The 13,475-nt window shown below is 48.0% G+C and overlaps 1 protein-coding gene across 1 annotated transcript; it reads right to left on the minus strand.

The window, feature by feature from the left end:
- Positions 1–10,520: 10,520 nt before the first annotated feature.
- Positions 10,521–13,385, minus strand: mrpl22 (mitochondrial ribosomal protein L22). The gene is made up of 7 exons (XM_062453579.1): positions 13,272–13,385; positions 13,129–13,171; positions 12,762–12,897; positions 12,482–12,547; positions 12,101–12,178; positions 11,668–11,737; positions 10,521–10,798 (listed from the first exon to the last, which is right to left on the minus strand). The coding sequence occupies exons 1-7, from the start codon at positions 13,297–13,299 to the stop codon at positions 10,590–10,592; spliced, it is 630 nt and encodes a 209-aa protein (XP_062309563.1). The 5' UTR covers positions 13,300–13,385; the 3' UTR covers positions 10,521–10,589.
- Positions 13,386–13,475: the final 90 nt, after the last annotated feature.

The following is a 13,475-nucleotide window of genomic DNA, read 5'->3' on the forward strand; positions in this document are numbered from 1 at the left end:
GCAGAGACGCAGCCAAACCCTGTAGTACTTAAGACAATTTCCTTGTCGGGAAAGCAAAATAAAAATGTCAGGTAAGGAAAATTGCAACTGACTCATGCCAAATAGAGTCTAAAGGGAAGAGAAATTAGTTTAGGGGGTATTTAATCAAAACGGTTATTCAATCAAATTGATATAAAAGTCCTTGACAGCGTGTAATTGCAATCAGTGAAATTGCTTCATTTAAACAAAGAGCTTGTGAGGGGACTTGAGGCTTTGTTAGGAGACGGGTTCGCTCTGACACCTTCTCCACCGTGCATCATCGACTCAGTGGAAACACACACGATAACAGTCATGTTTACGCTACAGAGAAACACAGGGGAGATGTGGGGGATTTCCTCCAGCGATAGTGCTGAGGTTGTCGTTTTAATTAATCCTGAATCCGTCGTGGTGGTTAGTGGAACTAGGGTGGGGGGCGGTTGGTGTAGTTGTGTGGGGGGGGGAGGAGCAGAGTTGGCGGTAGAGGGGTAATTGGAAAAGGATGGAGGGCTAGTTGAAGGAGAAGGGAGTGGAGAATAGTGGGGTAGTTGGAGGAGGAAGGGGTGGAGGTGGTGGGATGGTGGGCGAGTGGGGTAGAAGCGTCTTCTCCTCAACCCCAGCCAGACTCCTCCTCAACCCCAGCCAGACTCCTCCTCAACCCCAGCCAGACTCCTCCTCAACCCCAGCCAGACTCCTCCTCAACCCCAGCCAGACTCCTCCTCAACCCCAGCCAGACTCCTCCTCAACCCCAGCCAGACTCCTCCCGCCCTCCGCCCGAGCAACGAGAAGAGAGACGGGTTCTCTTGAAGAGCATAATTTACCATGCTCTGGGGAAAGACATTATATCCTAACATTATGATGTGGGTGAGGAAGGGTTTTTTTCTGCTGTGTGGACTGGGCCTCCTGCCCCAGGGGAGGGGTGACTAACGGGCCAAGGAGAGGGTGATTTGGTTCCCTGGTTCACATGTACATTACAGTTTACGATCGGCGGACCTCTCCAAGAAGGAAGCGTGGTACTTTGTGGGCAACGGGGAGGCATTTGTCTGGTTTGAGTGCGATGGAGGGCCGGCAGGGAGATACAAAGAGAGGGGAAAAGAGCAAAGGAGAGACAGAGAGAGAGACAGAGAGAGAGAGGACGTGCAAGGCAGTATATGCACAGATATACTCTCCTGTACACCCTGTTATTAATCTCCCTTTCAGAGAGAGGCTACAGCCAGTCAGCTGATTGAGATAATACATTTGGAGTGTTAGTAATGCCACCTTAAGTGCCTCTGACGGGTCCCAGCGAATTAATAGTGTCCGTGCTTTGATCTCACCCAATTACATTACCCACTGATTTATGGAACAACAGAACGGCCTAAATAACACCGTAACCTTGAGTCCACAAGCAGCGGAGTGAAATGGGTTTTTCTACGAAATCCCAAAGGGAGAAAGGGACTAAACTGGCCTAAATATATAGGCTACTTCGATATATTACCCACCACGGGCAGAACAAGCAAACAGATAAACAAAGAAGTTTCGCCGGCTGTTTGTTCATTAGACACCTAGACGGAGAGGTTTTTACTCGTCCGGGTTAAATCAGACACGAGGAGAAATCTTTATTAGTCAGCATAACCAATAAACTCTCAAAAGCTCTCTCGCCGTCGATTGTAATTAGCAATTTCACCCAGTAATCTTTTGTTATCTTTCCAGTCCAACAGCGACCGGCCGGCTGACATTGCGCAAACGATCTCGCAGAATTAAGCTGCTCATCCATGATGTGGACCTTGAGAGACACTTTGTTCTGAATCAGGTGTTTTTTTGGTGAATTGTTCCCTAATTGCAGTTTGGATCTGATCACCAGCTCGACTGAATAGAACTCTGGCTGGCGTCTCCTGGCAACAATACGTGACGCGTCTTTCCAAGCTGTTTTGGGGTACGACTTTGTTCACGGATGATTTTCGCAGTGTCATTCAAGCCAATTCATGCCAATGTTATGTAACAACACCTCAAGAGATTAGGGTTTATAACAAAGGCCTAAGAATTTTGAATTTAACAGCCCATCTGTGTGGGTTATCCACTTATGTCCACAACGAATGGTCAGGATATTTGTGGACGTGTGATTTGAGGTAATTGTCATTTCCCCTATGAGGGCTCTGCTCAGTAGTCTAATGATCTTCTCTTGAACTCTGAACTTCAACTGCCATGAGCACCTGGGCCAGCATTCTGCCGTTAATCAAGCTCGACTCCATCACCAGATAAACAAACAGGAAGTTCTTTGACGGGCGTCTCGCTTGATTGGATAGTCCGTATCTAAGAGTTGCCAGGAGCTCAAGAGGACTCTAAAGCATATTAGGGTGTCTGCTGGTCTGCCTGCACTAAACAGCTTGTGACAGCCCCAAAGCCCCCTGGGCACCAGAGGAGACGCAGAAGGAGAGAGATGACGACTCGAATTGCCCTTATGGTTTAGGCTCTCAGTGACACCTCCGACAACTCCCTTGCCCTCTTCCTAACACCCCCCCCCCCCCCCAACACACACACACACGCACAAATCATCACACATTGTTTGATGTTGTGGTCGTTTTGATAGTTTTTGCTTCATGGCGGGGAGTCGCCCATGCCAGTAGTCGTTGCAAGCTGATTTAATTGGTCTTCGCTGGTGTTTACTCATGAATGCTGAAAGAGTGAAGAGGAGAGAAAGGTTCAACAGGATCTCTATGTTGTGTGGGTATACAACAAGGCTAGTTAGTTATAAATGCAGAAACAGAGGCTAGAAAATAGCAAGAAATCTTTATTTCGACCGTGTTCAACAACTAGACAACCAGAGTAAGGATTTCTTATTCATGGTTTTAAGTACCCCCACCACACACACACACACACACACACACAACACCACACCAAACACACACAACAGATGAATGTCTCGTCTAAAGCCTAGAGGGAAAAAGCAAAAGATAAATACCATCAATCTTCAACCTTTTCCTTTCTGCGTATGGTTGTTCGTGTGTGTGTGTGTGTGTGTGTGTGTGTGCACAAATGCACAAGTGTGGATGGATGAATCCATATATGTGTATGTGAGTATAAATCGCCGTTTTCCCCTGAGAGCAACTTGACAGTTTAGGCCCGGTGAGGACAAATGCGCACACACACACACACACTCAGGTCAAGTGTGGAGGACCACAGATTCATTATCACACTCAGGTTAAGAAGAGATCCAGCGTCTGGACATGTTAACGGTACAGGGGGGGAGAGGGGGGGGGTGGCGGCCGGGGGAGAGTGTGTGTGGGAATATTGGAGGAGGAGGGTTGGGAGGGGGGGTGGTTGGGGGAAGAGGGGAGGGGTGGGGAGAGTGTTTGCGGGGATGCTGGGGGTTTGTGTGTGGTAAGGTTGGTGGTGGAAGGAATGGGGGAGGGGAGTAGAGGAGAGTGGAGGCGCGTAGGCGGGAGGGAGGGGAGGAGGGGGGGGAGAGATGGAGACAGGGAGGGGAGGAGGGTGGAGAGAGGGAGACAGGGAGGAGGGGGAGAGAGGGAGACAGGGAGGGGAGGAGGGGGAAGAGAGGGAGACAGGGAGGAGGGGGGAGAGAGGGAGACAGGGAGGGGGGAGAGAGGGAGACAGGGAGGAGGGGGGAGAGAGGGAGACAGGGAGGAGGGGGGAGAGAGGGAGACAGGGAGGAGGGGGGAGAGAGGGAGGAGGGGTTTCCCCGCTGGACCCCTTCGTCTCCTCTCACCTGGGTACGAGCGCTTGCATGGCTGCTTTCAGATGGATCAATCCACAGCCATCCAATTTAACCGGTGGAGAGGCTTCCATCGATCTTAGCAGGAATTGTTCCACTTCTTGGACCAATAAGAGAATGCATGTCTCTACTTGAGGCTTTGCTGACAAAGCCGCACGAGAAAAAAAGAAACCAAGTATGAGAAGAGCAACCAAGGCAGATTCAACTGTGAGACAATTTGTGTTTAAAATGCTGAGAGAGAGGGGAGGGGTGGGGAGGAGAGGAAAGGGGAGGGGTGGAGAGGAGTGGGAAGGAGAGGGGTGGAGAGGGGAAGGAATGAGAGGGGTGGGGAGGAGAGGGGAGGGGTGGGGAGGAGAGGGGAAGGAATGAGAGGAGAGGAGTGGGGAGGAGAGGGGTCGGGAGGAGAGGGGAGGGGTGGAGAGGGGTGGGGAGGAGAGGGAATGAGAGGAGAGGAGTGGGAAGGAGAGGGGAGGGGTGGAGACGGGAGGGAATGAGAGGAGAGGAGTGGGGAGGAGAGGGGAGGGGTGGTGAGGGGTGGGGAGGAGAGGGGGGAATGAGAGGAGAGGGGTGGTGAGGAGAGGGGTGGGGAGGAGAGGAGGGAATGAGAGGAGAGGAGTGGGGAGGAGAGGGAATGAGAGAAGGGAGGGAGAAAGGTGAAGGTAAGGACGAGAAAAAAAGAGAGCGAGAGAGATTGTAAGAAGAAGAGATCCACCAGATCTGTATTCACACATCCAGGGAAGACATCCAAGCAGATGAGCCTTCTCTTCCCACCCAGTCTGATTCAGGCTTATCTGGATGAAGCCAACCACCTCCACAGCAATCAAACCACACCATAAACCTTTATGACCTCCCTGGCCTTAAACCCTTCATTCGGAGGGTAAACAGTGGCCTGTGGATCCCATGCTGGATGTTTATGACTACTCTTACCTCATAAGTCTTCCTGCCTGATCCCGAGGTAGAGAGTGTCAGAAAAATCAATCTCAATCTGGCTTTTTCTGGACTTTTCCTCAACCTTGGGTGGTCGGTAATCAGGGATGTTAACGATCCTCCCAGGGTTCCAAGCCCACCTCAGATCCCACCTCTCGTAAACATTGCATGCGACGAACCCCATCCTCCCGAACCTGCCTCCGCGGCGCAGAGACCGAGGCTAAAATTTGATTTGTGTTCCCCCCCGGGTTGGTATTGGAAATGGTTTGACATGTAGAGCTCATGTTGATTCGCAGCATGACAAATAACATGCTGCATCCGCTTTCCGCACGATGAGGTCTGCCCACATCCACATTGCTTTTCTTGCTTTCTCCTGCTGTAATTGCAGGGAAGGAAGAAAGCAGCATTGAGAACCTGTTCACACTAGCCCTTTTCAATTACAGACACTGAATCATATCTAACTCTCCTTTTCGCGCTAGCCTGTTCTCACCAACCATACAAGGACATCTAAATGCATGGATTTCGTGTTTATGTTGAGTCGTGGGGCGTGTTCTGTTATTCTTAGAGTAAATGTAACATTTCCTTGGTCCATTCCTTTCTGGGGGTGGGTTTAGCTCAGTGGGTTGAGCATATAACTGCAGAGAGGTTGCAGGCTCAATACTCCCCTCTGTCACTATGGATAAAACTGCTAACTGAACTACAATAACTGAGATGTGGTCACTTTGTGATGTGGTCTTCTGATCCTTGATCTTCTGCTGTCCTACATGCACCATTTGTACGTCGCTTTGGATTTAAAAAAAGTCAAAATGGTGGATTATCATCAGCCATGCTGAAGATTGAGGATTGAGTTCAGGCTTTCAGCCATCCAGTTATGATGGGTTTCGGAAGGGAAAGAAAGATGTGTTTGGGAGGATTCCTAGTCCCGTCTCCTTCAGTTAACCTTGTTCTGACCCAGGATCAGTAGGATCAGCAGACACGTGTTCAACCAGACTCCCCAATACTAGGATCTGCTCTCCAATCTGCTTCAAAACCAACTTCATTTATCTTCCTAACAGGGAAAACACAACAATGTCTTGTTGGGGGTTTGGCGCTTGATACAAAACCAACAACCTTGCAACCGACATTTCCAAATCAATTACGGTTCTAATTAATAAATACTCAAACACCTGTGTTTCCAGGAGCTGGCTGGAGGACAGTGAGCAATGCCGTAATCAAATTAATCAAGCTAAAGGCTCTGTCCAATTATTCAGGAGTCAGCTGGAGTGGGGCGTATGCGGGGGAACAGGTGATGGTTATCATTAAATGAGAGCGAGGGGTTCAGTGCGGGGGGAGGTGTGTCTGTGTGTGTGGGAGGGAGGCATAGGGTGAGCTGTTCCATCAGTTAGAGGACTGATGAACTGTGGGCCGGGCCAGGCATTTGTTCTGGTAGACTGACAGGGAGGGCTGGGTTCCATTTGCCGGAGCCTTGGAAGGAACAGAGGTGGAGAGAAAGTGAGTTAATCACTTGAGGTAAGAGGAAGGGGGGGGGGGGGGGGGGGTTGGGGGGGGTAGAGGAGGGGGGGGGGTTGCAGCTCCACAGGGCCACGTCCCAACAATCTTGTGTCCCCACCCTTCCCTCTTCCTCCATCGCCTTCTTCTTGGGAGCAGCTGTGTTCCCGTGCCGACCTGGTGATGTTTGGCAGACAGGGGTGTGTTCGCTTGCTCTGGAAGTTCTGGAAGATAAGCGATGACCTCCGACAGGGCCAGAAGGACTGGAGGTATGTGATAACCTGATCTCTGATGTATCCTCCCCAACACACTCCCTCAGAGACACAGCCCTGAACTCAATTACTGTCTTGGTTGTCATCCTGGTCCATTTTATAACCTCATGGGTGCGGTGAAGGTACAAAGCAATGTAAAAAAAAAAAAATGCTAACTGACTAACTTTTCCCCTTTCGAATGAATAAAACACACACACATTATTAAATAAGCAATTTCCAACTGTCAGTTTAGTTTTGAAACCGTTTCAGCCTATTGGCCAGGGATGTCATGTGACATACAGAATGTCACATGAGACTGGGTTTCCTTTGAACACAAACCTAGAGGTGACACTACAAGTACAATAATAGCTAAGATCATTTTTGCCTGGAGAACATTATCAATTATTGGGTTTCTGGGGAATGTTTTAAAAAGTAACAGATGAAGTTGGCTCCCAGCAAAGACACTAAGCACTTTAAAAGCTTTTGTCGGCTCACAATACATTTCCAAATCAATATTTCATTAACTGGATAGAGGTGCAATGTTTTTTAGTACCTAAAAAAAATTCGGATTTTTATTTTATTTTATTTGCTAGAGATGGAAACACACTAGTTAAAGTTAATATGTTAAGAGTTCACATGTCCGCTTCCACACACGCATACACGCGCACACACACACGCACACATGATATGCACGCACGCACACACGGTCTACAGTTGTACCAGTGGCATTGCACCTACTCTCCTTGTCTGTGTCTAATACCACATATGTCTATTTCAATTACTTCTACTTAACAACACTTGAATGACAGTGACAATTGGAGGAGTAACTTAGGCTATATGATCTCTGCAGACGTGACATTCTGCCTTCTCAATCCTCTGCCATCCTATTTTCCAGAGCTCGTAATCTGAGGCCCCCACATTCCTATAACTGAGAAGGTCAAGTGTAACAAATCGAAATATTAAAATCCAGATTCATTAAAAACATGAAGAGTTCACAGCCAACAGGATCGGAATGAATTGGGTTCATTTCGCTTCCAAAATCTGCTCCGCTCATGATTTCTTATGTAAGGGATCATGTACAGCGCGCCGGTCGTTAATGCGAAATAAACCTCGACAGAGTGATGCAGAAGGGGTGTTCAGTCACCCTGAAGGGGTTTATTTCGCAATAATGACCGTCGCGTTGTACATTATCCTGCTTATTACACGGCTACTTCCAAATTGAATCTATAATTTGTCACAAAGTATTGATTTTTAAAAAGGTTTTATTTATTTACAATTATTTCATTGCTTCCACTAGCGTGGCGTCAATAGTAACGGTCTGCTATTCAACACAGCGGTCGGAGGAAACAGAAACCGACTGTTGAAGGCCGCAATGTGATCAATCCAATGAGACGATTCAACAAAGCCGTGTATAGATGTTGTCTGCCGGAATGCGGATTGTGAGCAAAGTCTTCCATTCCGTTATGACAGGGAACTAAGTCGCCCCCCCAACGAATCTCCTTTCTTCTTGCATAATTTGGTGCAAAGTGTCTTTTAGACGCAACACAACAGTGACACCTACAGTAAAATTGCAGAGTGAATATCCAACCGACTTCACATCACGAGCACTACCTTCTATTCTGTGGATGAATAAAGATGTGTTCGCTGCTACTAAAACCTCGTATCATCGAGGAAGACAGTACGAGACATGAAACAACTTGGAAAACACTAGTGAGATGCGGGTTTGACAAGTGTTGCCTTGTAAGAGTTTGATTAGCAAACCTTTTCTTTCCAGGCCTCCAGGTGCACCAGCTGTTGGCATCAGTCAGAAGGATGTGTGTGTGTGTGTGTGTGTGTGTGTGTGTGTGTGTGTGTGTGTGTGTGTGTGTGTGTGTGTGTGTGTGTGTGTGTGTGTGTGTGTGCGTGCGTGTGTGTGTGTGGAGAGTGTGTGTGATCTGATATTCCTTGCTGCTGTCCATCCAAATCGACGCTCAACATAAAGAATACAGCAAAATGCATGTATTACTTCCACTCTACAGATTACAGCTTCCCTGCTGCACCTCACCTCACCCCCCAACCATGTTAGCAGCAAACACAATTCTTCAACTCCCCAACCATGTTAGCAGCAAACACAATTCCTCAACTCCCCAGCCATGTTAGCAGCAAACACAATTCCTCAACCACCCAGCCATGTAATGCGTTAGCAACACCACACGGAACAGAACCACCTACCTGGGCTAGAATGGAAAAACACTCAGCAGAGCGGCGTGGCATTATGCACAACCTCATGTTCAGCCATGAATTATCAAAGCGAGCCTCCGAATCCAGACTTTTTGGTCTTTCACAACCTTCTCCCCAACCAGCTCGCACTTCAGCTGCGGTCGATGTGCATATGGTTTGAAATGATCCATTATTTAATTCCTTAAATCATTCATCGTGGAAAAATTGCCATTCTGGGATGACGGTTGGGACTGAGTTTTGTGTTTCCGTCTTGACATTGCGCTCCGCCGGAAATGTCTTATTCATTGGTGACTAAAGGCCGTGATAGTGTCTCAGAAAGTTGCCTGTGTATCATGGCCTTGAGGTGACACGTCTCTACGGGGAAAAGTTGATGTGGTAGAAGTTTCTGCACTTGGAATCCAATCCACTCAACCCCTGCACACACACACACACACACACACACACACACACACACACACACACACACACACACACACACACCACACACACACACGTATTCCTCCCTGGATGCCCCAGTTTGAAAACCGCAACAAATTCGCAATCATATCACACGTGATGTTTAACTCCTGTGAGTGGTAATAACTCAAAAATATGTCTGATGGTCATGTAATCTGATGTCTACCATGTGTTATCACAACTATGACGTGGAAAAGAAAGTAAGAAAAAAAGAATAATCAGTTACTGCCTCTTTGATCGCTGGGGCGGAGGAGAATTCCACACGCAATCATGTGTGTGATAGTGAATGTGCTTTTTCTTGGTTCAGGGCAGAGAGAGGAGGTAACATCTGCTCCTGTTGCAGCTCTTCAGCTATTGTGTTCGGGGAACCAGGGGACGGACTGGGGCTCTAACCTGAAATTGAGGGCACTTGTCTGCTGAAATTGGGGCCAGGAGATGGCATTTTATTCGAAAATACACTCAAAGCCATTGAGAGCCGTGCGTGGCTTTGGTGTGGAGGGAGACAGACTGATAGGAGGGCTTGGGCTGCAACATTGGGAGCGTGGAAGAAAAGGGCAATTAGAAACAGGAGAGATCAGACTCCAGGTCTCCACTCTCACAGAAGCCTTTACTAGATGTTAGAGAACTTAAGATTTTCGAGACGGTTGGATTTGACAAAGATGGAAGTTGAACAAAAACAGAACATTACATTAATTGAACTCTCCACTTGATAAAGGAAAACTGCAGCTCTAGAGTCTAGAAACGAATCGTTTGTTTAAGTTAAGCTGACGTACGGCATCAAGTAGGATCGGGAAGTAGCTATATACAGACCGGGAGACAACATGTCAGCCTAACTGCTTTAGTCTCGCGACCCTGAAGCATTCTAAACTTAATTGGCTGTCATAGCTTTTATGCTTACAGACCCAGAGGATGTCTCTGTCGTTAGCTAGAGCACTCCTCTCCACCCGAAGACGGAAGGCTGCTGTGACAGCCTTACACACGGCAGGGGAACCGTTGTCATCAACAAACCTCTCAACCTGTCAGGAGGCCTCTGAAGTCGGGAGGACGGGGATTTGGCCGGTGAATGCTGAACGGTTGGAGGCGTAGAGGAGGTGTGTATTCATCCGTGCTGAAGAATTTTCTGGCAGTGGTTTTGTTGCGATGCTCCGAAGCTCCACTAGTGACTGTCATTGGCCAAACCTCTCATGATAAATATATATGACAGCTTGCCTTCCTACACAAACATGGCCTGCCTGGCTGGCCTTGGAGAAAAGAGTTTACTGAAACGCTCAAAATCATTGCACTGGAACTGACATTCTGAAGTCACCTTAGCAACCTGATTAGAACAAGGATCTTCGGAGCAGCAACAGGGACGCACAACGTCATAGACACTAAAAAAATATCATAAATACTTATAAACTCCTCATCTGCTTGATCTTGAAACATTTAAAGAAACACACCCATCTAAAACGTGAGACACAGAACACAATTTATTTACAAGCATGAAATCAACACACACACACACACACGTTGTCGTGGTACTATAGGCTGTGGATGATGGTTCGGTTCTTCAGCTGTTGGACGTATTCCTTGGCCAGGTCGAAGCCGGTCTTCTCCTCCACCTTGGGAGGGACTCCCTCCATCAGCTTGACGAAGAAGTGACAGTGAACTTTATCCATGATGCCGAAGCGACCTCGGCCGTGGTACCGGATACGCTTCAGATACTTCCCTTTCCCGGTGAAGGCGTCCGCTGGAGAGAGGAGAGGAGAGAGGGATGGGTCGAAAGTCTCCACACACACACTCGCGTGTGTGTCGTGTTCGGCCAATCTCTGTCTGAAAGACCCATTGCCTGCCTGCTGTTCCAGGTGACGTCAGCGAGGCAGGCTAGACACGACACAGCGAGGCAGGCTAGACACGACACACAGGGAGGCAGGCTAGACACGACACACAGGGAGGCAGGCTAGACACGACACACAGGGAGGCAGGCTAGACACGACACACAGGGAGGCAGGCTAGACACGACACACAGCGAGGCAGGCTAGACACGACACAGCGAGGCAGGCTAGACACGACACAGCGAGGCAGGCTACACGACACAGCGAGGCAGGCTAGACACGACACAGCGAGGCAGGCTAGACACGACACAGCGAGGCAGGCTAGACACGACACAGCGAGGCAGGCTAGACACGACACACAGCGAGGCAGGCTAGATAGGACACAGCGAGACAGGCTAGACAGGACACAGCGAGGCAGGCTAGACAGGACACAGCGAGGCAGGCTAGACAGGAAACAGCGAGGCAGGCTAGACAGGACACAGCGAGGCAGGCTAGACACAACACACAGCGAGGTAGGCTAGACACGACACACAACACACAGCGAGGTAGGCTAGACACGACACACAGCGAGGCAGGCTAGACAGGACACAGCGAGACAGGCTAGACAGGACACAGCGAGGCAGGCTAGACAGGACACAGCGAGGCAGGCTAGACAGGACACAGCGAGGCAGGCTAGACAGGACACAGCGAGGCAGGCTAGACAGGACACAGCGAGGCAGGCTAGACAGGACACAGCGAGGCAGGCTAGACATGACACACAGGTTGCTCGCCAACAAACACTTACCAACAAACAGGTTGGATTTGTACTCCACGTTGTGGTTCCTCACAGCCATCTCCTGAGCCTCCTGTAGGACCTGGGAGAAGATGCTAGAAGGTTAGCATGCCACACCCAGAACACAGATGCTCAGAACAGGGTAACCCTAACCCTAACACTCCTGTAGGACCTTGGAGAAGATGCTAGAAGGTTAGCACGCCACACCCAGAACACAGGGGATGGTGTGGCTCCGTGGTTAGCGCTTTAGACTGCAGATCCAAGACGTCTCCGGTTCAAATCCCACCCTGTTACTGCTCTTGATAAAAGCATTCTCTGACCGATGACCTCATCGTTACGTTACAAACAGACACGGCTGGATGTGCAGTGGGCCTGGAGTGTTCAGGGTCGTTCGGACATTATGAAGTAGCTTCGTTTGAGTGTAAATAGGACTTGTGGGTCAAACCTCTTTCATGATCTTTGCTCCTTTCTTGTTGTTGAACTCCAGCTGTGCGATGGCCTCGTCAATGCTCAGCCCTTTAATCTGTTGGGGGAACAATATGAGAATATGTGATGACATATCTAGACCACCTGTTTATGTAACCCAAGTTTAATTGGTTAAAGCCCACCCACAGCACTGAGAAGCTAGCTTTGGACGTACAATAAGTCCAAAACAATGAAATTGTTCACATTTTGTTGTAAATGACCTTGTGCAGTCCACAATAACATATAAATAGATAATCTATCCGAAGTCACAAGGGCTGGTTATGGACAACACAACAATCACCCAATTCAGCCATTAGTTAACATTCATAGTACATTCAGACATTAGGCAGCAATCTCTCACCATTTTAGACAGATACCACATCTTGTCCTTGCTGTACTTGATCTGCCTTCTACAGTGGTGCACCTCCTGAAATGGAGATAACGGTTTGGATTAATTACTCAACGCCCACGGGGTTACAGACTTCGTTTTAAACGCTTCTGACAGTCCTTGCAAGTCATAGTTAACTCACTGCCACGATTTAGCAGGAACAGATAAATCCGCTTTCACCATCATATAAAATAGGAAAGAAAATCACGTTAGCGTGGTTGAATAACTCTTATCTTCCATCATATTTACTCACAGCAGCGCGTCGAGGTTCATTTGAAAGTTGTGGTGGATACACCGTTAGATTCTTTCTTTCCCAGTTCTTGCTGGAGTCCAGAGCGGTGCTGGTGTGTATTGTGGATATTTGCAGGGGTCCCCCAAAGGCGAGCAACCTATAGAACGATAGCGGAGAGGATATGTCATCATATGGATTGCTGATCGATGTACATGTAGATGGATGTCAGAGATTACGTCTATGATAAGTTGTGGTGCAGCTAACATACACATCTAGCAAGTTTGTACATTTGATTAATCTTATATGTTCGTTAGTATTACTAATAGTAAAGACGGGATGATGCTAGTTAGCTATATTCGCTAGGTAGGTTACAGCTGATGAACCTCACCTTGGCTGGATTTGCCCAACTAAGCCCCTTAGAAATGTGAGTCCTGTGAAAAAGAAAAACATAGTAATAAAATCGTACTTTACCATAAAAACTCTTACAAATTTAACTGATACGACGTGTAATGCAAAAGAAAAGCAACTTACCACCTCCTGTCATGATGGAGGCAGCCATGATTAATGTTTAGCGACACATTTTGCTTTACGGTAAAAGGTAAACCGAATAAGGTTAATGAAAGAAATGCTCTCAACAATTTATATAGTTTGAATCTGGAGAATATTGGTATCACCAAATTATTATGCATGAACTCGTAACTTACTGTCCAGAGTCAAAATAAATAGAAATATCAC

This window comes from Osmerus eperlanus, chromosome 27, assembly GCF_963692335.1.
Source record: "Osmerus eperlanus chromosome 27, fOsmEpe2.1, whole genome shotgun sequence".
Classification (NCBI taxonomy): Eukaryota; Metazoa; Chordata; class Actinopteri; order Osmeriformes; family Osmeridae; genus Osmerus; species Osmerus eperlanus.

What these genes read in the sequence shown, in the direction of transcription:
- mrpl22 (XM_062453579.1), bottom strand. Translation starts at nt 13,299, where the DNA reads ATGGCTGCCTCCATCATGACAGGAGGTG. An exon ending in ATGAACCTCGACGCGCTGCT is followed by an intron (nt 12,548 to 12,761) that starts GTGAGTAAATAT and finishes TCTCCATTTCAG; the next exon opens with GAGGTGCACCACTGTAGAAG. An exon ending in CAAATCCAACCTGTTTGTTG is followed by an intron (nt 10,799 to 11,667) that starts GTAAGTGTTTGT and finishes TCCTCTCTCCAG; the next exon opens with CGGACGCCTTCACCGGGAAA.